Source organism: Pholcus phalangioides, unplaced genomic scaffold (genome assembly GCF_987345545.1).
Source record: "Pholcus phalangioides strain wild (caught in Gottingen) unplaced genomic scaffold, Ppha-v1.0 ptg000008l_1, whole genome shotgun sequence".
In the NCBI taxonomy this organism is placed as follows: Eukaryota; Metazoa; Arthropoda; class Arachnida; order Araneae; family Pholcidae; genus Pholcus; species Pholcus phalangioides.
In genome coordinates, this window is record NW_028301601.1 from 8,222,085 (window position 1) to 8,248,171 (window position 26,087).

The window sequence follows — 26,087 nt, forward strand, 5'->3', positions numbered from 1 at the left end:
GAACTGCCCGAGATGGTAATTAACAAAGTATTTGTGGGTATTTTATTTTTCACAAAACGTCTAATGCACAATGGAACCAAACCATTGTCCATCAGCTCCAAAGCCACATCACTCAGCTTTTCGGAACATGGGATATCTCTCAGAAGCAGTTTTGAAGATAATGTATCAGTAAGTAGAGTCGCTCTGACCCGAATATTTCCAATACAGGACAGCGATAGGGCCTCCAATACAACTTCAGGTGATGCCGAAGTGAGAAGTCACCATTTCTTGCGAATCGGATTTCATCGATGAGGTTTGCATTCAGGAATTTTTGTTCAAGGCACATACGTAATTCCTTGGGCTTTGATTTTGGGATGGTCGTATCTCCAACAATCTTGACGGTGAACTGTAAGTTTGATCCAGATAGATTTTGAATAATGTCCTTGGGGCCGATGTCCGAAACCCAGAGATTATTTTCCGCCGCTGTAGAAGGTAAGTCATTCAATGTCTCCATGGGGGAAAACATATTAGAGGATAGAGAATTCAATGATTGATGGTATTCATTGGGAGAAAACAATGCAGTATTAGAAGTATCCACACCTACGTAACTGAAGAAACACCCCAGTTACTAACTAGTTGACCAAAAAGAGCAAAATAAATATTATATATACGTTTGAACACTAAAAAAGACGACGAAAGCAAAGAATTAAGCGAAACAGAGAAAAAAAACCCCCTGAAAATTAAGCAAACAGGAAGAAAAAGCCGACCTCAAACGCGTGACGAATAAGCCGCCATTTTCTTCCCCCTTAGCTCAGTAGGGTCACCATTCTTGTTGACATCCAGGAATTAGGACGGCTTTGACCGGCAGTGAAAAAATATCCCAATCTATATCATTCCGCTCTATGGTTGAAAATAGGCTGACCATATTTCTTCGAGAGAAATACGGGACATCGGGATTCCAAATACGGGAAAATACGGGACATCGCCAATTATCGCCAAAAACGATGCCAAAACCAAACAAAGTTGCCAAATATTGTTGAAATTACGGAAAAGTCACAATGGCGGGAAATGATGCATTACTGAAAATTGCAGTGGATTAAAATGTATTCCACGAAAAAAAAACGTTCACCAAGGCAAATGTGGGAGATTAATATCCCATATATAGTTGTAACTATCATAAAATAATTTATGAGTTGAAGAATAATTTCAATCTTCGACTTCAATAAAGAATAAAAATTCAAGTAGGCGTTGTGTGAAATACGGGAAAAACCGGGACACTTTTGCCAAAAAGTCGGGACGGCCAAAAAAAGAGAAAATACCGGGACTGTCCCGGGAAATACGGGACGTATGGTCACCCTAGTTGAAAATGATACTAGTTTATAGTTTTTCGTTATCTTTCTAAATACTAGATGACAGCAGAAGTCCTATTTTCCTAGTTTTTTTTTTTAAATTAATGAAGTTCTAATCTAATGAAGTTCTCAAATTTATGAATAGATGGCAGTATTTGTACTTGGACTTCAAAGTGCAATGACGCAATAATCGACCTGCCATATTTCTTCGAAAAAGGGAATGGGAATTCGGGAAACTCAAATGCGGAAAGACACGGAAAATTGCGCCAGAAGTTGGAAAACACCGCTAACTAAGATAAAAATCGCTGAAAAATAACGTAATGAAAATTTTTTTTTAATAGTCTGTAAAACCTGATACAGTACTTCGAGTCGTCAAGGCCGTCCGGATGTTTTGAATTTGGTATAAACAGACTCTCTCACTGCATTTGGGATAGACGTCACCGCGGTAGCTAGACGTCCATTTGGCCGCAATGCGAGCGATTATATGAGTAAATTCATTGCTACCATTGTTTTATTATTTTTTATATATACGTAGCTTGTCAACATGTCAGCGAAGGCCTTGGTAGGTGAAGCATGGTCGGATTTAGAAGTCATTCCCATGGACCTCTACACTGCTTCCAGCGTAGGTTGCGAGGAAAGAGTGCGAAAGATCATCAAGTTAGTAGAAATATCCCCTCTCTCTCTATTAATTGTGTTAATAACTGCCACAGATTATGAAATGCAAATAATAGTTCTCGGGATGGAACATAAGGCGTAAAGTTATTAGAAGCATTCAAACTCAATACTGGGAACAGCTTCAGTATAAGGGACAGCTTGAAGATTTTCGGCGCCAAACATGTCCGACGAGCCGATCAAAAGTCGGCAATGCCGTCAAACACATTACGGGCGCCGAAAAAAAAATCGCCAGCATATAAACAACGGAAACCAACCACCGCATAATTACTAAATATAAATAATAATTAAAACAACGTAAGGCATCCAGACTCTTTTAAATAAACAACAGCCCTTCCTGTTTAAAAAATAAAACTGTGGATAAAAATAAATCGATCAGGGCAGGGCCGGACTTAGGTAGGTGCGAAGGGTGCTATCGCACCGGGCCGCTAAATTTTTGAGGCCGCAAAAGGGGATAAAAATGTTTTGGTTACATTTTGACCTCAATTTCTTAGCAAAGCAATAGCTTAAAATTCAGTCCAAGATAGAGAACCTCTAAGGTTTTAGGAGACAATAGCCCCGAGAGCCCCAAATCTTCGAGTGCCTGGGGAAGCACTTGCAATTTTTTAACTGGGAAGCGGACACTTTTGTCCATATTTATTGCCAATTCAAATGGAATTTTTTATATGACTACGAAGGAGTTTTACAGTCGTTCTCGGGCACCAGAGTACCCATGGACACCCTGGGGTATTGAAAGACCTCTGTTCAAAGGGGCCGCAATTTTTTTTCCGCACCAGGCTGCAAAATACTTAAGCCCGTCCCTGGATCAGGGTTTAAACAAAGCCCGAACCCTTGTTTAAATAATAAATCGATCAGGGTTTAAATAAAACCCGGGCATTGTTTAAATAAAGGAAAATATTAAAGGTACAACCTGAGAGACGATAGAAAAATTTGATGTTTCCGTTGTTTTTTTATGCTTACGAATTTTTTTTCAGCGCGATATATCCAATTATTAATCCCATCCATACACTACATTGTGAAAATCAAGCTCTCAATCATTCAAATCCCTTATACCGAAGCTGTTCCCAATCCTTTTTCCTTCCTTAGCGATTTCATTTTTGTCTGCTGATGCTTTCCTTGCTTTTTCCTGTTGGCTATTAATATTATTGTTTAAATCGGCTTCTAGGTTGCTATGAGGACATGCCCTGATGCAGAGAGAGGTGATTGTCCCTCCCAAGAGCCAAAAAATGAGGGGGAAATTGGTTTGCCTCGTAAAATACTGAACGATGCAACGAACTTAATGATTTCACCACATTTGCAGCCAATAATGTCTGCCTTGGCTATATTCGCAGGTGGGCGCGGTAGCCTGGTCGATAAGATACTCGCCTAAAGTACCAAAGGATGTTTGGAGGTGTTGCGAGTTCAATACCCGGTTCGTCCTTGTCAGAAGACTTTCCTGACGCAGGGGTACAACAAAAACGACTACTTGACCGCAACAAAAAATTGCTACCGCAGGGAGTCCCTCTCCCCCCCCCCCATCGAAGGGTTAGCGCACCAACCTCTCGCTGAGTATAAAAAACAAGCCTGCCGTTAGGAATCGGCAATAAATTGCAGGTCCCGGTCTAGTTAGCCGTCGTGTGCAGAAAATGACCGTGGTGCGACAAAAATGATCAATGATATTCGCAGGTGATAATGTCTGCCTCGGTTCCATTGACAGGTGATCATGATGTGTGCCTCTGTTTCATTCACAGCTGAAGATGTTTGCTATCACTCCATTCATAGTTGGAGTATTTTGCTTTGGTTACATTTGTAACTGGAAATATTGCCTTGGCCTTATTTGCTGCTGATGGTGTTTGCCTCCGCTTCATTCGTTGCTGAAAATATCTGCCTGGGTTTTATTTGCAGCTTGAGATATATGCCTCAGCATGTGCATGGATCAAGAGGGGGCTGCAGTTGTTCCTCTCAAGAGCCAAAAAATGAGAGGAAAATTCAGATGTTCCATAAAATCAGCAGGGACAATTCAACAGACAAACAAACTACAAATCGCCCTAGATCTGTGCTTGCATGGCCATTTCCTCTTTTACTGTTGGTTCTCGCCTGAAAATGAAGTAACGCCCCCCCCCCCCCCCCCCGCAGTCGATAGTAATAATAGTTTTTTTGTATTGAATAGAGTGGCCTTTGCTTTTCCATCTATTTTAGCACCATTATCATTTCTTATTGTCAACAGCGTCATTCTTTTCACCAACATATTAGGACTGAATATCAAGTTCGTCATTATTGAAATTTATTGAGAGATCCACCAAAGCCCTGTTCGTCATTGTGCATCTTTTGCTCATGATTTTTACATTTTTTTCATAAATGAGCATTCTTCAGCCAGACAAAAAAAAAAACGCTCCAGTTTTTGACAGAAGTCAGTGTTATACCTGCAAAAGAAATTAAATTGTTGTTTCTTGCTGTAAATGTGGCACTAGCAGTGTTTCGAACAGCGATCACACCAACAAATTTGGTTGGCTGGAATAGGAACATAAAATCCGAATATGTAATGATTCAGTGAATTCCATGGTCAATATTTTCTAGGATAGTTCCAGAATTCCATGGTCAATATTTTCTAGGATAGTTCCAGAATTCCTCCTCGCAATGTTCTAGCTAGCCAGAAAAGAACTGTTGATTTTCTTTTTTTTGTCGACCATCTTGATTTTTACGATGTTGAAGATGTTTGGCAAGCCAAAAAAGTTCTTTGTGGCCAAGAAGGCAAAAACACTGGCGAAAATGGAATCAAAACATCTCATTTATATCTGCTTTGTGAGGCAGAAGTAGAAACAAGCATCCAGTGATTCTTGGCGGTGTTTGCTGAAAAAATATTATAAGGTCCGTATAAAATGAACCATAGATGGGCCTATATGTCAAGGAAACAATCTATTGCCGATTTTGAGCTGTTATGCCGTGTTCCAAGCTTCTTTGAAGCAAATGTTTCTTCCACTACTGCAGTGGACATATTCAGTGCAGTTTTTGACAAGCGAGAAGACGAAACGACATCCTTGGGTGACCGTTATCCACTGATGCTTTTGCTGGAGATGCGGAAGAATCAAATTTGTCGTTGTGATGTCACACAAGTGTCGTTTTAATGCTGGTGGGACAAGGTGCGATCTGATTGGGTGGGTGGGTATCTGTGTCTTCAAATTTGAATTTGGTTGATCAGAATTTAGAAGAGAAAGAAGCGGTCGGAAGAGGACGGTTAGAAAATCAACTCTTTCGAATTCTGACACCCCATTCAAATTTGAAGATTCTGATCCCCACCAACCCAATCAGACGCCGCTACATCCCATCAGCATTGAAACATCACTTGCATGACATTACAACAATGAGTTTGATCCTTCCGCATCTGCAGCAAAAGTGTGAGAGGATAACTGTCATCCAAGAAGGTAGTTTCATCTCCTTGCTTGTCGAAAACTGCACCGAAGATGTCCACCACAGTAGTGGACGAAACGTCTGCTTCAAAGTAACCTAAAACATGACATAACAGCCCGGAAGGCAGGGATTTTATAATAATCTTTCCTCTGTCGATTTCTGAATTGCTGTTAATTTTTTGATTTTTTCTACGCCCACCTCATTGACACCTCCTGCTTCGCCAACATTACAATGTCTTCATACCTTTTTTACTACTTCAACACACACCAACTCTGGCCATATCGCTGGACTGCAATTTACTGTCATTGATAGCTTGAGTTGGAAATGAAGGCACCACCTCCATCGGTGGTCGCCTCAAGCTCGCTAGGGAAAAATATCTTGTTATTGATATTCTTCTTCCAGTTCAAACCTGGGACCTGAAGGCAACCTTCATGGTGGTAGATGAGCATTTACCACCCCGCCACTCTATCGCGAACTTTTTTGACTGGCTCTGTAAAAATGGACGTGTCCTCTGACCAAAGATTTTCCAACATGAAATAGCTGTTCTTATCTTCATAGTTCCCCCAGCTCTAGCAAATGACACTGATGTCATTGGTGTCATTGCTATAGCTGAAGATGTTCAAATATTCTTCGAGCTGAATAATTCTTCTTTCTATGTGTACTGATCTTACCCTTATTCACAGCTCGTCGCCTCAAGAAACAGTTAATGTACCTAACAAAGACGGCTGGACTGCATTGATGTATGGCGCCTACAGTGGAGATCACAATGTCGTGAAATTTTTGCTCGAGCGAGGAGCAAACCTAGCTTCTCGAGACAAGAAGGGTCTGACACCTTTGATGCTATCAGCGAATTGCGGTAACACAGATTCTGCCATTCTTCTCATAGATGTGAGTTCCTCTGAATATTTATTTGCCTGCTTTCATTGTATTTCAGTTATTCTTTTTTTTTTCATTGGTGGTTAGTTGGAATTGTGATGGAAGTCGAAAGCATAGTCATAGTTGCTGCGCTATTCCCCCAAATTTCTGCTCTATCTCTCACTCCCAGAATTTCACTATTCTTCAGAATTTCTACCACCATGGAAAAGTAATAAAAAATGAATAAAAAAGCCACTAAAGTCAAAAGAAAAGAAAGAGTTCACTGATTTTTTTTTTAAGAATCAATTTTCAGATTTTTCCGCTCTCGATTTTGTACCCAGAAATCGTGGACTTTTATTGGGCTACCCATTGTGAAAGCCAGATAGATTTCTGTGATCAGACAGTGGTGGTTGGCTAAGAGCAATTCCCCTATGCAGCCAAATATTGAGTGTTAAATCACCAACGATGAGATTAAAGTCGCTAATATTGCAAAATCATAGGGATTGTGTTAAATCAAAAATTTCGCCAAATAACGAGTGTTAAGTCACTGATTTTGCTGAATGAGGAGTGCTCAATTGCCAAACGTTATGCTATTTTTTCTCCCATTTTGTAACAAGTTCTAAATAGCCGAATTGTAAAACAAACAAGAATCCAGCAGGATAAACCACAAAATTGGAGGAGGGGGGAATCGTAAATATTTGCCCATCATCAGTTTCTCACTTTTGATTCGCAACACAAATGGCAAACCTCCTGATCACATAACACTGATGTTCCAAAGAACAATTAGAAGTAGTATGGTTTCAAAATCAGCTCGCTCCATGTTGAAAAACTTCATGCGCTTAAAAATGGAATTTTTCCGAGGATGTTGGCTACAAATGCCAAATTTTATTGCTCAATACTTCTGCTTCATTAACTGTAACATAGTTGTTGCTAGAGATCAGATGAATATTCTGTTACTATTCAGTATTAGGTTGGTCCTTTTGTCGAATTGTGTTGGTTTAGCGGAATGTTGCATAGGTATTCAGCCAAATATCTGCTTAAATCTAAGTAGGATCAAACTAACACACATCATTATCACTAACCTACATCAAACTAATTTTTTTTTATTATATTATTATTAAAGATTTTTTTTTTTTAAGATTGAGATTATTACACTAGTGTACAAAAATTTAGGACTGAGATGGAAAATTGAGGTCGAGAGTACTCTTTAGGGATGAAAGCAAATTTAGTCTGACTAACGATTTTGGACGCATACACATCTACAGGGTGTGGGGGAACACACACAATAACCTCTCTAACATCATCAGAAGAGACCGATTTGGAGGTGGCGGAGTTCTCGTTTGGGGAGGTATCATGCTTGATACCCGTACATTTTCTAAAGTGGTTCAGTCGCTGGTGCCCACTATTGTACAGAGTTTCTCCTTTCTCACGTGTATCATTTTAGAGGTGCTATGGGTCCTCAGTTCCTCTTCTGGACAACAACGCTACACCTTATAGAACAGTGGCTGCCACAGAGCTGTTGGAGAGTGAAGATATTCAATGCATAAATATCAATTGGTTGGCAAGGTCCCCTGATGTAAATCAATTGAACATGTGTGGGAAAACACTCTAAGGCAGTGTTTCTCAACTTCTGGGCCCTGACATTAGTCATACCAGGCTGTGAATGATTCACGCTGTCTCATTTCCCCCCCCCCCCCATTTATTTGCTATTAGTCATGTGTATGACATGGCCTTCCCCTCACAAAAAAGAAATCAACCGGGCTGCTGGCTTCGAAAAATTGAGAATCACTGTTCTAGGGAGACGCTTGGCAGCACGCCTCTAGCAATGATTCCAGAGCTGCAATTGCCTCTACAACAAGAATGGGCAGTAATGCCTCAACAGCTCATTGACAGCCTTGTCCTCAGCATGGGCAGATTATGTAAATCCTGCATAGCAGTGAGGGGTGATCATATCCCCTATTAAAGGCTAGATTTTCCTTGCCAGTCACTTGTTACATGGTCACATTTCGATCTTCTGTCCGATTATGTGAACGAAGCTAATTTTTCAATAAAGTTCCTTTTTATCCCTTGGATTTTTTTTTTCTTTTTTCTGGAAAGTTTTGTTTACCTTATGGTATTAGTTTTGTCGATTTGAAACACTTTTGCTCCACGTTACATTAGAAAAAGCATCTTGTCCTTAATATTTTTAATCCTTGATAATTTATTTAAAAAATATCTTGTGTATATATATGATTGCAATGTAATGCCTGAATATATAACATGATTTCAGGCTGGTTCTGATGTAAATGCAAAAGATGACCGGAACTGGACAGCTCTATTCTATGCATCTTCTACTGGTCATCGCAGTGTAGTTCAAGTTCTTGTTGAAAGCAAGGCTCGTGTCAACATAATGTGAGAATTTTTTTTAGTTGTCCTAAACTTATGCAGTTTGTAAGTTTGTATTGTGTCTGGTGTCCCTGTCACTGAGTTTACTATTTTTCCATCAAAAATTGAGGGTGAGGGTGCCAAAATGGATACAGATTCCTTAAGTGAGAGTAAATTTTTGTTTCTAGTTGCGGCCCTGAAGGTGGCACAAACACAGGGAAACTAAGTTGATTGTGAACAAGAACGCATATTAATGCTTAGTTTTTGGATTGAAATTTTGCTCAATTTAGAGCTCAAGCCTAGATTTTTGCTCAAGCCTAGAGCCTTCTCAACAAGCATCGTAGCATCAGCTTGTGTGAATATCACAACTTTTATCAAGATGCACATTACAACACCAGCAAAGCAGTCGCTGAAGAATCATTTGGCAATAACAGGATAACACGACCCCTGGCCGGCCATCAGTTCATCTGACCTGAACCCCCCCCCCCCAAAGCCAAAAGCTTGAAAACCTCAAAATGTTATGCACAGTGGTCAGATTGCAAACTTTAATGAATTGGAGGCACATCATTACCATGCTTCCACCTCATAGCCTGAATACATTGTCAACACATTTAATATTTTTTGTGTAAAGTATAGTTGTTTGTTAAGTGACTTCATTTCTTTTATGTTTCCATGAATTATGAAATTGTGCAATGCTAATTAAGCCCAGATGCTAACATTTTGTCCTGAGTGGCTATCGTTTCCATTCTTCGAGCAAATTTCACACTTGTTGGATGAGTACAGCATTGTCTATTTTAAATTTTTAAGTATTTTCCCCCCTGTTGTCATTGCTTCAGGAATGGTCATGCTAATCTTCAAGTCATTTTGACCAGTAGTTTGTAATTTAGTGTTTCGAAATGGAAATCAAATTATAATAACCCTGTATATAGTAAATCATTGCTAATTAATCTGCATTAATTTTGCTTCATTAAACACTTTATTTGCCTAGCTCTCTCATCAGTTTTACAAAATAGCTTTCTCATTAAGCATATTGAAAGTAACTGGAGAAATCATCTTTATTATATGGTTGATAATAGCATTAAAAATTTTCGAATACAAAATAATTCCTTTAGTAAACCAAAAAAATTATTAAAATGTAAAATTTGGTTTCAGTTAAAATGCAAAAGATATTTGTAGATTGATTAATATGGGAATAGTATTAATTACATTAATAAACGGGTACAGTAGCCCAGTTTGATAAGATACTCACCTAAAGTGCCAAAGGATGTTTAAAGGTGTCGCAAGTTTGATACCCTGTTCGTCCTTGTCAGAAAACTCTCCTGACACAGTGGTACAACAGAAATGGTGGCATGACTGTAGAAAAATTGCTACCTCAGGGAGTCCCCCATCGAGGGGTTAGCGCACGAACCTCTCTGAGTATAAAAAACAAGCCTGCCGTTCGGAATTGGCAATAAATTGTAGGTCCTGGTCTAATTAGCCCTCGTGTGCCGAAAATGACCATTGTGCGACAAAAATGATCAATGATGTGTTTGGATGATTTTCAGAGATTCTATTATTTTAGTATAAATACTATTTAAAACAAAAAAATTTGTTTAAACCAAAAATGCAGTTTTTCTGTTTTTTTCAAAAAAAAACCTGGTTTTGTTAACAACCCTGAAATAAAATAAATAAGTACATTTTTTAGGTCCTTTTTTCATAAGGCTATGATTATGTTGTCTAAGGCCGAACAGATAGTCACATGACCAAGAGGTACGGGTGTGCATAAGACAAGTGACGAAAACTTACTGTTTTGTTCTACACCTCGCATACTTGAGCAGTGAGACAAAGAAGAAAAAGAGGCCACTTAACAAGGTGCACAACTTGAACAATCCGATTTGTTTTTGCCGCGAGGTGAGGATTTTCGCTATCTGCTGCTTGGTCTGTTTCTCCCATTTTTTCTCTCCCTTTTCTGTGGAGGCATCATCATCACACCCTTACATTTCAGAACCCCTCAGGTCATTTTGCTCTGTTCCACTTTGTGTACTATGTGCGGACATCTCTTCCTTCACCCCTGTGCATTTTCTCCTTCCTAGTTGCAGTTATTTTAACTTGTATACTTCGCTCCACTATAACTGCAACATAATGGCTTAGGCCTCGTGTGCAGAAAATGACTGTGGTGTGACAAAATTGATCAAAATGATCAAATATTTAAAAGAGTCTGGATACCCGCAGAGAGACTTAAAGGGGAAGACTAAGATTAACCTGATCAGTTCAGTATTTCAAAGATAGTTTTTTTTTTTTTGTACTGAGAATATTTATTTATACTATTTATGGTATTACTGTTAGTTTCCGCTTTTGTTATGTTTTCTATGCTAGTGATTATTATTTTTTTTTTTTTTGCGACCATAGCATCTGTTTGGCCTTGGCGACTTTTGTCTGGTCTGTCGAATGTGTTTGGCACTGAAAAAAGTCCCCAATTAACTGGATTATACAGCATCTGTTCCTCGATTTACGCTATTAATTATTTTTAAAAACTTATTCCTTTTCTATTTTGAAGGGAAGAAAAAGATGGCATGACTCCTCTCATGTTGGCTGCAGCTGCGGGACACGAAATGATAGTCAAGGATTTACTACAATATGTAAGAATTACGATTGTAATACTGTATGAATTTATTTTCTTTTTGTTAATACAATATATATTTATTATTATACAGATTCTAAATTTCCCCCAGATAGTAAAACTGATAGTATGACTAACTTTTTGTCATTTTTTTTCATAGTATTTTAAAATTAAAGTTTTTCTCCACTTATTTGTTTACTAACCACTTGATAAATCTGTTTACTGAAAAAATCTGTTTACTTTTATAGAACTCAAATTTCTGCGGCAGCTAATTTTTACTGCTTTTTCTACTAAAGTGAGTTATTTCTTCTTCTAATGCATGCACCCACTTCCTTTTTCCTTTTATCTGCAAAATCTCTACTATTGTGCATTGTACGAATAAGTAGCACCAATCAGTAAACCCGACAATTTATTATTTCTAATTTTGAACACCATACTAGAATCTCAATTTTAACTAGTTGTGTTTTCATTATCATAATTGCTACAACAATATTGTGAAATATTTTTTTGGTACATTTTATCCATAATCAGCTCCGCAAGAATTTCCATATTTTTTCTACATCTTGTTGAAGTTGAGGTTACATAAATTGTAATAGATATGAGACTGATTTGGGTTTTCTGATTTTTATTGACTAGAAAAGTAACGGCTAACAGTATTTTCAATGTAAAATAAACTCTCTCTAAAACATGCCATGATGGTTCCTTCTTTCATATTTGGATACTCGTTTGATCCTTATACTGCTTTTTTATTTTTCCATTTCCTATTATATAGATGCCATTCTACTATCATGAAAAAATCTGTTTACTTTTATAGAACTCAAATTTCTGCGGCAGCTAATTTTTACTGCTTTTTCTACTAAAGTGAGTTATTTCTTCTTCTAATGCATGCACCCACTTCCTTTTTCCTTTTATCTGCAAAATCACTACTATTGTGCATTGTACAAATAAGTAGCACCAATCAGTATTTCGCAGGCAAACTTCAGTATGACGTTGCCCATGGGGGGGGGGGGGGCAAAATAAGAATGATTTTATAAGCAGACTGCATGGGTGTTAAAAATCCCTGCTAGCAGCATAATTAAGCTTAATGAGTGAGCCTAATTATGTTGGCAGGTATTTTAAATCAATATTATAATATGAGCGGAATGTTGCTAGAAGTGGAAGCATTATGCTGAGATGCATCTGTAGTCTATATTTTTCTTCTATGATGCATAGTTCTGTTGTTTATTAGAAAATTAATATGTAACTAATGCAGGTCTCCAACAAATTTTAATGGACCAGGCAACATAAGAAAATTGATATTGATGCCTAAATTTTTTATGTTCAGAGTCTTCGGACAATGCAAAGCTTTCTGTTTTATATACATCCCAGCATGTGTACCATCATGTAGCGCATACATGCTTAACCCATGGCCTGCGAGCCAAATGCGACCCTCAAAGTCATCTGATATGGCCCGTAACCTCAAACTTACTTTTGTAAAAGCTGCACATTGAGAGATAGTTTAGAAATAACCTGCAATACAGTTTCACATCACCTGAGGAGCTTGTGGCATATCCCCAGTGACCCACAATATATTACAGGTAACAAGTAACCTGTGATGCTCTTCCAAATCGCAATTAAGTGACCCATGACATGTTTGGTTTTCAAATCAACGAAATGTGCTGCAATTAAAGAACAATTAAAATACTTGAAATTAAGGGTTTTAACCTATCAGCAACAACATTTCATCTTTAGGTCATAAAAATCTGAGTGCTAATTATCACCAATTCACTTCTAAAAAATTCTAAACTTGAAAATGATAATTGAAAAATTAGTTCGAGAAAAAATTCACATGGGTATTATAGCAACCCAACGAAATTAAAATTACATGTTGATTGTGTTAATGACTAACTTTTTGTCATTTTTTTTCATAGTATTTTAAAATTAAAGTTTTTCTCCACTTATTTGTTTACTAACCACTTGATATTATACAGGGTGCTAGTGTATCAATCTCATCGAAAAATGGAGAAACTGCTATGAGCCTTGCCATACGAAATGGTCATACCAAAGTCAAAAATGCCATAGATTCCTATCTGTGTTATCACAGAAACTGTAAGTATTCAAAACAGAGGAAAACAGACTGATATATCTCGCTATATACTCTGAATAACAAATTTAGTAGTGTGGAGCCTGTATGATTATTCATTTTGAAGCTTTTACTCATTAACATTTTTTAAATGGGGGTTGCGTGAACATCTATTACAGGGTTCCTGTAATCTGGAAAAAGTCAGGGGGAAAATTCATAATCAGCGAAAGTCAGGTATCAGACAAATTGGAAGATACGAAAATTTTGATACATTGAAATATTTCTTCAAGAGATAGTAAAAAAACTGGTTGGAAGGAAAAAGGATATATTGTTCTACTGAGAGAAAAACTACTTTTTTACTACCTTCAACCTTTCTACTGAGTTTTAACACCCCCCCCCCCCACTTTCTTTTCTACCTTTATTCTTACTGTTACATTTTTGTGTTTTTCATCCAACTTGTTTTGATTATTTCATTTTTGTCGCACTATAGTTATTTTCGGTGCACAAGGGCTAATTAGACTGAGTTATTGCCAATTTCAAACGGCAACCTTTTTTTCTGTACCGGAGAGATTGGTGTATTATCCCCTCGAGGGCGCGGCAGCCCAGGTTGATAAGATGCTCGCCTGAAGTACCAAAGGATGTTTAGAGGTGTCGCGAGTTCGATACCTGGTTCGTCCTTGTCAGAAAACTTTCCTGACACAGGGATACAACAGAAACGGCGACATGGCCACAGAAAAAATTGCTACCGCAGGGAATCCTCCATTGAGGGGTTAGCACACCAACCTCTCAATGAGTATAAAAAACATGCCTGCCGTTCGGAATCGGCAATAAATTGTAGGTCCCAGTCTAATTAGCCCTCGTGTGCAGAAAATGACTGTGGTGCGACAAAAATGATCAATGATCCCCTCGATGTGGGACTACCTGCAGTAGCAATCTTTTTCTGTGGTCATGTTGCTGTTTCTGTTGTACCCCCTGTGTGAGGACAGTTTCAGATGAGGATGGATCGGGTATCAAACTCGTGAAACCTCAAACATCCTTTGGTATTCCATACTTTAGGCGAGTATCTTATAAACCTTTGTTACCGTGCACTTTCCCACTCTTGTTCCTTATGAGTTGTCTCTGTCTTCCTCTGTTTTATTTATAAATTTTCTTTCTTTGTCGAATCAACTAAAATTTTTTCATTTTAGAACAACAGTTTCCCAACAGTTTTTTGCATGTTGAAAAATCATTTTTGCTCAATCCAATCTTGTAATCTTAATTAAGAAATGAAAAAATACTTTGCAATTCTATGTATATCTCAATTTTTTTTAACTCACCACATTGCGTTAGAGTTTCTAATTTAGAAGCTATAGTGAGAATGAACATGAAATTAAGAAAATGTGAAGCTCAACCTATTTGTATGAAATTAATAAAAAAACAGACGGAACCCTAAGATACAGAAAAACAAACAAGGTTCAAGCCAGTCACTTTAATCAATTCTTTGAAGTTCAGATATTTAACAATTTCCCAAAATATGTAACTCATTTCCCAGCATGCTGGCTGATACTGCAATCAAAAACTTTTCATCTCAAAATTAAACAGTTGAATGTTAGAGAGTACTATCATTCATCATCGCTGTTCATTCAAAATGTCATATATTCTGAAACATGACATATAAACAGAATGTGGAAACACTTGTGAAGAAGCTATGTATAAGAAAGCAGCATAATCAGATTTACATAGCAAATCGCATCTCTTTTATCCAAAACAATATGGCATCGTCATTCGTGGAAAATGTCATGTCGAAATTCTCAAATTTTTTTTATCGCTAAAAGACTCTTCACATGTGTTTCCATTTTCTGTTTAAATGTTATGTTTCTGACTGATACAAAAATCAATATGACATTTTTACAGAGCACGGAAACACACGTGAAGAAGTTTATATAGTGGCATAAAAAAAATTGAGAATTTAGAGGTATGGCATTTTGCACGAATGGCAACATCACATTGCTTTAAATAAAAGAAACAAGATTTGCTGTCCTAATCTAATGTAAATCTCATTATGCTGCTTTTTTAATAAGTTTTATTGAGTAACATGCTACTTTTAGGAGAGATAATGCTGTATATATTTGATGTTTAGGAATTTTCTGTTATTTTATGGTCAGGGGAAAATCAGGGAAATAGTCTTTCAATCAAACATTGTAGAAACCCTGTACTATGGTTCTCTCCTCCCTTCCCAATTATCATTTAATGTCCTGTTGATTTTCTTGCTTCTGATCAGACAGTCACTTTACTATTGAATTTACTACTGAGATTCAAATTTCATATCTATACTCTTTGTGTTTGATCCGGTATATTATAATTTATGCATATTAATTCATTGGTAGACAAAGGCAAGGATGATGCTCCTAAACCAACGGATGTCAAGAGTCTTTTAGATAACCTTGGGCTGTCTAAGTACTATCCCATATTCCAAACTCATGGTATCGATCTTGCATTATTTTGGACTCTTACTGATGCAGAACTGAAAGAAATGGGCATAGAGTATGTGGATTTAATTTTTCAAGATAAGCATTGATTTCAGTCGTGACAGTGTTTAAATTATCATTGTAATTTCTTCTTCTAAGACAAGTTGCACATGGATGCGCAGCCTTTTCAATCCACGGGCCTGATATGCTGTATGTTCATCTCACTCGGGCCAGAAACTAGTATTTGTAGGGTGACCATGTGACCCATATATCACAGAATTTGGTCCTATCCTGACTTTTTGAAATACTGTAAAACCTCCCAATAATGGCACCATGAAAATATGTCTGCTATTGGTAATGGGCATTTTATTTCTGGGGGAAAAAATGCTATATAACATAAAAAATGATAATCCATTCGCTCTGTAATTGATTGTGATAATTATGTAATTGATTATATTAGAATATATATTATATCGATACTGCTATGTTACAATGACTAATCAAAGGACTGCAACTATAGGTGGATCACATGGGTCTGGTGCCCCGGATGCTGGACTGGGGGGGCACAAATTTCATCCTTTAATATCTCCTTCAACATTACAAGGGGGTGCTAAGATGTGTGCTTGCCCCGAAAATGTTATGCTCGGCTGACCAAGCATCTGGTGGTGGCCTTACAATCGATTTACAGTGCAATTTTGGCATCCAAAAAGTTAGGCTTGCAGTGCTGAGGTAAAATACAACAGAAACGAGATTTAGCCAGGAAAACCTTAATGGAGTTAAAGTTTTATACAAGAACTTTTCTAAAACTTTTATAGTGTAATGCTGGCCTAAGAATGAACTAAAACAGCCCATTCTCAGATCACTTAAGATGGTATTCACAGACAGTGTTTAAACTATAGTCATAATTTTTCGATAGGAGATCGAGATGGATTTGTTAAATTCAGGTTTGTAACCAATCCGATTTGATCTCCTATCCAAAAATTGTGACTATAGTTTAAACCCTGTTGGTGAATGCCATCCTTAAGTGACTGCACATTCCCACTCCAATTGAGCAGTCTGCAAAACATTTTCAGATCACTTAAGAGGTCTGCAGCAAATTGACCAATCACTTGAGCTACCCGCAGTGCTTTTAAAAATCACTTAAGTGGTCCCTTTTCCCTCTCCACTGCATTCAATATACCCATTTAGCATTTATATCCAGGAAAAGAAAGCACATTATTTTTTTCTTGATAGAGTTTCAGGGGAACTCCATTGAAAATCAGCTTGAAAATTATTTCACTCATAGCAATATACAGGAGGGGTTACCAGACGTCCTCCTTTTTTGATATCATTTCAAGCGTCCTCCTATGTTTCAGAAAATTTGATCCTTTGTCCCCCTTTTCAGGTTTCTGGAATTTTTTTTTCACTCTGAAACATTCATTAATATGAGTGTTTTTTCACATATATATATATTTTTTTTCACACATGTTTATTTGCTTTGATCAATCGTCCTCAAAATTACCAGAATACAAGAACCCAAGTTGCCTCCAAACAGCAGGACCGTAGCATGGCTTCTCGGGGCAAACTTTTTCTTGCAGGCCCCTTGAAAGGATTATTATTATGCAAACTAAGTGTGCATTGTTGGGAGGGCCTCCATTTTGCTTAAGGCCCCTGTTGCCAAGCCTAGTTAAGAGCCTGCCAAGCGGGACAGTCATTCAACCGAGCACAACTCTATGCTGTTGCCGCGGGCAATTTACTACCGCTTGAGTTGTACCGGAAGTATGTGTGTGTATCTAGTGTCATATTTTTGAATTTTCAGTGCTGCCATCTATGCAGCAGCACAGATGCTATTATATGGTCTAGTTTCCCAAGGATAATATGAAAAAGACAGTACAAAAAGAAAACTGCGCCATCCAATTTAAAAATGCACCAATTTATGCTCACCAACATCTAATGCTATGTACTGAAGTGGGGAGGCAGTTGTTATCTATTCTAGTCAGAAACAAAACAGAATTCAAACAAACTTGATGCTAATTCCTTGTGGCACCATCTGTTGTGAAAATTTGGAAAAGTGACGTCATAAAAAATACATGCACAGCCATCCTCCTTTCTCGATTTTAAAATATGGTAACCCTAGCGACATGCATAATTTTTTTCCAATTCAATATCAAAAGTGGCTGTTGTTTGGAGATTACCTGTAATGTTAAGTCTATAGGACATATTCGGTTCCAACAAAAAAATGTGACCATTGTTCAGAGATTACTGTTGTTGACAGGTGACTGTTGGAGAAGGTTTTACTGTATTTTCATCTCTAAGGCTGACCATACTTCCTCAGGAGAACTATGGGAAATTGCATATTGTTACCAAAAATGATGCCATCACAAAGGTGACTCACCACATATTTACAGCTCACTTGAGTGATCTGCGGCACTGTTCTTGATCACTTAATATGGCCAGTGTCACCTTTCAAATCAATGAAGTGGCATGCACTCACTGAAAAGTTGAACACCCTTGACTTAACCCCTTCGTGTACAAGTTGTTGGAGATAAATTTGAATGATCTGTATTAGAGGTATAAGCGGTAAATGTGGTATCCTTTATTCCACGTTTAAAAAAGGGGAAAGAAAGAAAGAAGGGTGGAAAGAAACAGTACCAGAGAGTAAATAATTCGATAGGAGAGTATTAGAGTAAAGTGCCTTACTTCTTTGCCCTCACCTGCAAACTTGTTTTGTAGTTTTTTCTTTGTCCTTTTTCTCACTTCTATGTAAAATATCTAATAGAAAGATTAGTTCTGGGAAAGATAAATTATATGTTTGGGGGAGGCAAATGCCTTGGAGAATCAGAAGGGGAAAAAGCTGGGGAGAACCGTCACTATCATTATTTCGTTGAAATATCACGATGGTGGAGGGAGAACAGGGGGGGACACAAACAACTTTATTTCATAGGGTTACAATGAATCTTTGCAGTGAGAGAAAAGATGTTGAAGAAACAGTCAGTTCAATTCAATTTATTCCACTGGCGCTTGGATGCAATATTATGTATCTGATCATAAAGGGGTCAAACCAGAGATTCTCTTAAATTTTTCCACCCATAGCGCCCACTTTCACTATTCAATGCTTATCTCTGAGCTCCCCCAGAACTGTTTAACAAAGAATCTCTTCGTAAAACGTTTGTCAGTGTCACTGCTTTGCCGTGCCCCTAAAAAACACTTGAGTCTCACCAGGGTGCCATGTTGCACAGTTTGAGAACCCCTGATTTAAAGTTTCTAGGATGATGTCCGACAAAATTTGAAATATTTTATTTTTTTGTTATAAGTTTCCTCTAAGACTAACAGTTTAGAAATTGACATTCGGACAATGAAAAGTGTCAACAATCTGTATATAACCAGTGTGAAAGAAGATGGAAGTGAAATTTATAAGAAAATGTTATGCTTATTTTCCAGGTTATTCGGCCCACGCAAGAAATTAACAATGGCTATAGCAAAGCACAAAGCTGCAACTCCCAATGCTATGACTTCAGCAGATGCTCAAATTCTAATAGACAAACTTATAGAAGAGCGGAAAGATTTGCAGCAGAAGGTTTCTCAGGTAAATTATTGATATATTACAGGTTTGTTTTTAAATCTGTTTTCCTTCATGGTATCTGTCATTCTGGACTAGGCATTTTTTTTTTCATTCTCATTTTATGGCATTCACAATTCGAACCCACCCATAGATACCAGAACCTAGGGGCTGAGGCCAGTTTCAGATCTCACACATTCCAGCATGTACCAATTCATTAAAAATTCCATACAGGAATGTGTACGAGGTGCATGCATGGTTAAGTAGTAGTCAGTTATTCTGATTATCGATTCTGCTCAATTGGGGGCCATTCAAATATGACCTCAGAAGATTTTTTAGCCATTTTTGGTTTCTTTCCCCAGCAAAATTTTGTCAGCTCAGCACCCCCCCCCCCTCCTAATGCACATTGGGACCGTGCATGCTGAATGAAGCATGAGCCCCCTATGCTCCCCAGATGATCAAGAATTCATTTTTGATGTGAATCATTATTTCTAAAAAAAAAATTAAGATGGTAGAAAATACAAATATGTGTTTATATGTTATTCAATGAATTTCTGTTAATTTCAATGCTATTTGAAGGCTAAGAACTCAAAAATTTTTTTATAGAAATTCTCTGGCGATCCCCCCGACCTCAAGCTTATTTTGCCCCCTCCAAATGTCGATCCTAAATACATCTTTGATTGGATTGCCGCTAAAGAGTGTATATAGTTTAACCACCACCATCTGACACTGCTGTAATGAACTTTGCTGTGTATGCTCAAGGATTATTTTCTACATGATTATATTAGTGAACACACACTACATTTTTAGGTTTTGTTTTATAAGTTTATTAATTACTGGTTTAAGTTAGCAGTTTAAAGGCCAAAATATGAGCAAAGTCACTTATTGTTTTGAAATTTGGAATTTGATGCCCTTTTACATGCCTGTACATAGATCACCTTTGAAATTTTAAGAAAAAAATTTTCTTTCTTTGTTTTTCACAATATCCCATAAATGGAACATTGGCACTTGGGAAGAGGTGAATATGAAAACTGGTGTCACCTATATTCTGACGATTATTTACTTCTGGAGTGCAGTTATCACACAAAATTTTCTATGTGCAGAAAATTCACTTTTTTTTTCTAATGTCCGTGATAATAGAAGGAGAAACATCTTTAATGGGTCCATTTGTCTCATTGGTAGCACTTGTACATAGTGTTTTTCGGCAAACTGCACACCATCCTTGCGTTCCAGACATAATGTAATGACTATCAGATGACCTGGCATCTTTTTTCAGTTGACATCGTGGACCTGGATGAATGGTTAACCCCCCCTCTTTTATTCATAAAAGGTTCATTGTCACTTCTCTTCTGAATTCCAAATGAGAAATATGATCTGCTTCTCACAACACTGAATGAATTATCTATCCAACATGCTACAATGGTCATGTATGGTCTATAATGGTCATGTGGCAAATCTTTTTCCAATGGAATCCACAGCTGAGGTGTTGAACGGGTTCTTCGAAGAATTTTTTTTATCCCATGCAATAATTGTTTTTTCAGATTTCTGAAAACCTTCATGCCTTTTCTTGAAATTTTCACATGCATGAGTGTTGCACTTATGTTTTGCTCCTGTTTTCTGCCCTACATCTTTTGAAGAACATGCTTCAGGAGTTTCTAACACCTCATCCTCGCGAAATATATCTACCATTCTCCATACATTAGTTGGAACTGTTGTCCTAGATCATTTTCAACAATATCCTCTTCATTTGTGATGTCACCTGGTTCGTTAGCAGTGGCCAAGTGGCAAGATGCTCATCTATCACTATGAAGGTTGTTGTCAGGGTCCCAGGTTCAAACCTGAGGGAGGATACAGGTAAGATATTTTTTCTGATGTGCTTGACACAACGACCGATAGATAGTGCCTTCATTTCCAACCCATCTCGTTAAAGCCAATAAATTGCAATATAGTGATATGGACAGAGGTAGTGTTTGGTATAGTAGGTTCATTAGCAGTAATTGGCATGTACCTATGTCCTTTAATTCAGAATCTGAAAGAGTTTCTAAATATTTTACTGCTGCTTCTAATGTGAGATATATTTTTGACATGGTTACACACAGCTGAACATAACAAGACTATCTACGATCTTTGTTTGATTAGTCTGCAGTTCCAGAAACATGCATTTCTCAGAATGCAAGAATAAAAAAGTAATCACCCAGTATATACAATCCACCTCAGAAAGCACATTCCTCTGCATTATATTACCTAGAATTAGCCCCTATACACATGTCGAATAATGACAACATCCTGTGGTTAGAACGAGAAAATCGAAGCCCCCATACTGCACATTAGATATCTGTAGAATTACACTCTCTGAAAGGCCAATGTTCCACAAATGGAACATGCATTTTTGAATGCACGTGGCTTACTCACGTGTAATAGTACAAAGAAACTAATTGATTTACTTTGATATATTAAGTTGTAGAAACACACAAAGTATTTTTCAATTTACTTCAAAATTGAAAATTTCTCAAATTTTAATCAGAATTAGGGGGAAAATGCCCAAAAAATGTCAAATTTCAAAATTCCGTCAAAAAAGTTTATATTAACCTCACGGTTTGGCTACCCCCTTCCCCTCCATAAGTGAGACAGGATATGGGCAGGGGTAGTCTGTAGAAGTCTTAGAGGTCCACTAAAGAAAGAGGTCAAAAGAGGACACATCAATGTGGGGGGGGGGTGTGTTAGTTCAGGTGCCACAAACTATGAAAAGGTTTTTCACATTTTTGGCACTCCAAGTGAAGATGCCATTAAGTATATTACATAATATTATAAAGAGTGGTTGATGATGTAAGCATTATTTGACTCCCCTGCCGCCGTCCATCAATACTAATGATAAAATATTCGAATAACCCTTTATGTATGTGGTCTGCCTTGCTCATTACACAATACTCATATAACATAAAATTCAAGCATCTACCATTTTTCACTTTCAGCACTACTGGGGGAGGAAACATGCATAACTATGGTAACACATAAATATGTTAGGACCACATATACATGCAGAATACATGTACGATATGTTAAAAATTTCTCAAAGGAATGTTTATGAGGCACATGTACAATGAAGTCGTAGTAATCACTTTGCTCTCTGGATCTAACCTTTTCACACCTGAGCCAAAACTATTAAAAATATTTTTTTATTGATTTGTGTTTATTGTACCAAGAACTAGATGAGATCCTGGCTCTGTCCCACAAAAGATATAAGCCATTTACTCTGTTGAGTTGGACCATGCTGGAGAGTATGTTTATTGTATGTTGAATCGCTCTTCAAAAAGATAAAAATAATTAATTTTGGGCCACTATTAGGACCATTTCAATTAGCTACACATATGTACCTCAGTTCTTAATTCGAAAAAAAGAATAATCAACAACCATTTAAAACTGTTATATGTACCGCTGGACCAGTGTTCATCTGTGAAACATTTTGGGGCATATTGATCTGGAATTTCAATGTCCTGAATAAAAAAGTGCAATATTTCAGTTCTGCTTCATTTATACAATCCATTTTTCTGTCCACTGCAAGCCGCCTTCCATGTTTCTCATTTTCCGCAAATTTTGCCACTACTTTCCCCACCCCAAAGTCTTCATTAGTTATCACATGGAATTTTGTAGCATTGCAGTTTGGGGATTGAGCAACAGATCGCTTCAAGTTATGTCAGTTTGGGTATTGTCATTCTGCAATGTGTAGGACAAAAATTTTTGCTCCTTCCACCATTATGTCACTACTACACGATTCAGCAGCCTACTAAGCAACTCTTTTGTATTTTATTTTGGTAAAGAGCAGATTGAGAGACCCTGTAGTCAATTCATTTTAGTATTTAAATGTTTACGGGGTGATTCTAAATTCATGGAATGAACTTTAAAAGGTGATGCGAGACACCTGAACAAGCATTTTTGATCATAGAATGTACAGTCAAATCACAATAGTGGCAGAAGGTACTTTTAGAAAGTACACAACAGCACTTCAACAAATGTACATATATTTTTCTGATGAATTAGCTGCAATAAGTATAATCAACCATTCAAGGGTGCAGGGTATTGTAATGTGGTAGACCTTCTCACGGTGTAACCTAAGTAACACAAATTCTACCCCAAGTCATTGTACCGCTTGATCATTGTTTGACGCAGCATAACCTTGATGGTTGTTGCCACTTCCATCAATAAAAAAACAAACTCCAATCCAATCCGAAGGTGTATATGCACTGTTGATTGGTTGATAGCATATATTGCAGAAAATTTTCCTGGAAAATAAGATTTTTGTTTATGAAGGTCTGTTGTCCACTCTATAAAAACACCCTCTACAGCTTTCGCTATTGCAATTAGACCTCACATTCTAAATGCTTATTTAGGAGTCTTCTTTCACCTCTTGAAGTTTGCCCCATGAATTTATTTAGAATCACCCCGAAGTGGCACAATTCTACCAAACAGAATGGTGGTGTTAAATAATCAGGGTTTGACTGTGTTATTATTTTTTGTTATACTTTTCTGCTATTCTTTAATAAACCTTATTTCAATCACCCACAGCTGAGCAAAATGTGTACGAATGAAGAGAGCTTGAGGGTGTCATCAGAATTGCGATTGGCAGAGAGCATCCAGGTCCTCCAAAACTTCACTGAAAAAGTCAATAGCACCTGCACGCAATTGATTCATTGCCATGAAGGACTCAGGTTAGTTAATGAAGTTTCACTGTGCCATTGTTATGAACAAAATCATGTAAATATTTATTGTCATAATTACCATTGTAATCAACTTGACTTCAGTGAAGAATAAAAATTCAACTAGGCTTTATTATAAATATAGAAAGAAACAGGATATCTTTATTAAAAAAAAAGTTAAGACAGCCAAAAAATTATGACCTACACAAAAATACCGGAATGCTCAGAGAAAACGTCATATAGTCATCCAATGCAATATCCTAAAAAAAGAATTCCCTCTTTTGCCTTTTCGCCATTTGTTTATATGACATGTTTTCTGCAGCAGTAGAGTATTTTGTCGCATGGCAAACTACAGATTTTTCAAGTCTGAGAATTTTCACCTATGCTCATTATAATGAACCCAAGTTATATGTCAACCATTTCATTATGATGCCTGTGGGATAAGTCTGAAATACTTCCATATAATGATTATCCTGTATCTTTTCTTCTGGATATAACATCTGTTTTTGACATAACAGGGATCGTTATAATGAGCATAGATAAGTGTGACCTGTTCTGCCAAACAAAACGGGGTGATAGAAGGTCCCGAGTAGAACATGAAACACCCTACCAACCCTGTCTTATCTTGAACCGTTATGGTGGAAAATGGATTGGTGAAGAAAACTCTCAAATCTAAAAAAACCCCAAATTTGTGAATCAGGGAAGACCTACATACAAATTAAACATATAGTTGGAAAAGAGCAGAAAAAATCCTATAAGACGACATAATTTTCATCGAAATATCTGGATTTAATGGCAAGCTACATGTACTGAAAGATTGTCAAAGGTCAAAATTAAATTGTTGCCAAAATTTTAATTGCCAATTCTGCAAACACTCTTCTAGCTACAATCGGTCAAATTTAACAAAGACTTGTTCATTGTACCAGCTTTTGAAAGAGTTTATAAGAAACCATATCAGTGTTCTGGTTCAGAAGAAATTTAGCCTTCTGTTTGCAATACATCACTGAAAACAGCATTTGTCGAAGTAGATACTGAGTGAACATTCAAAATTAGAAGTAACAGATGCTTATATATCGCCATTAAATAGATATAATTCGATTTCACGGAAAAACTCTACTATATCACCCAAAATCTGTATCCCCCAATTCCGAATATAGTCTTCAACAAGCAGTGATTTATTGTGAACAAAAGGCTAAATTTCTCCTGAACCAGAACACTGATATGGTTTATTGTAGGCTCTTTCTAAAGCTGGTGCAATGGAGACAAGGGTGTTTGCAGAATTAGCATTAAAAATGTTTTGGCGACAACTCAATTCTGAACTTCGCCAATCTTTCAGCTTGCCACATTAGATCCAAATACTTTGATGAAAATGGTGTCACCTTATGCTATATCCAAATATGTGCTTATTTAGCGTATAGTTTTTTTTAATTCACAAATCTGAGTTTTTTTCCACAATCGATTATCCATCATAACTAGAAAATGGTTCAAGATAGGACAGTGTTTTACTTGGGCTCATCTATCACCCTCTTTCATTTGGCAGAACAGATCACGTCCCCCCCCCCCCCCCATATGAGAGGAAAAAGCATTGGGTTCTTGTTGTGACATACCGAATAATTCAAAATCATTCTCAGTAATTTAAAAGAAAAATTGTATTTTTCTTTTTCATCCAGGAACATGCTGTATAGTTTGAAACAGGTGTTGAGTTTAGGTACGTGTATATCCAGTGAAAATAGTCAGAACATGTACGAGATAAAGCTCAGGAAAGCGACCTCACTCGTTAACATGATAGAAAAGGTGATCGAGGATATGCATCAAAGGACAACATCTGTGATCCTCTAGCAAGTTCTGAAGAATCCTTATGACACACTCATGTTCAAAAGATTGTTACCAAAGGTTTTATTGTTTGTTTGAAATTTTACTTGTTTGTATGGATTATTTTATGTATAAATATATATTTTCTGGCTCTAGCAGAAAAGTTATATTTTGTTGCTTCTCAAATGTTATATATCCAGAGCTTAAATGCTCTGCAGCACATAAAATTGATTTCACTTTAAAATCATTGATTATACAGAGTCCTAGAATGTGTATGTCATATACACACAGAGAAGTGGTTTTTAATAAATAATATGTGAATCCCCTTG

The 26,087-nt window shown here is 37.1% G+C and overlaps 1 protein-coding gene across 1 annotated transcript; it reads left to right on the forward strand.

Moving 5' to 3' along the window:
• Positions 1-1,753: 1,753 nt before the first annotated feature.
• Positions 1,754-25,916, forward strand: LOC149083594 (uncharacterized). Its single transcript, XM_089234102.1, has 9 exons — positions 1,754-1,985; positions 6,071-6,275; positions 8,512-8,633; positions 11,143-11,224; positions 13,176-13,293; positions 15,634-15,790; positions 19,135-19,279; positions 23,816-23,958; positions 25,617-25,916. Exons 1-9 carry the CDS (start codon positions 1,873-1,875, stop codon positions 25,783-25,785), a joined length of 1,254 nt encoding a protein of 417 aa, XP_089090228.1. The 5' UTR covers positions 1,754-1,872; the 3' UTR covers positions 25,786-25,916.
• The last annotated feature ends 171 nt before the right edge of the window (positions 25,917-26,087 follow it).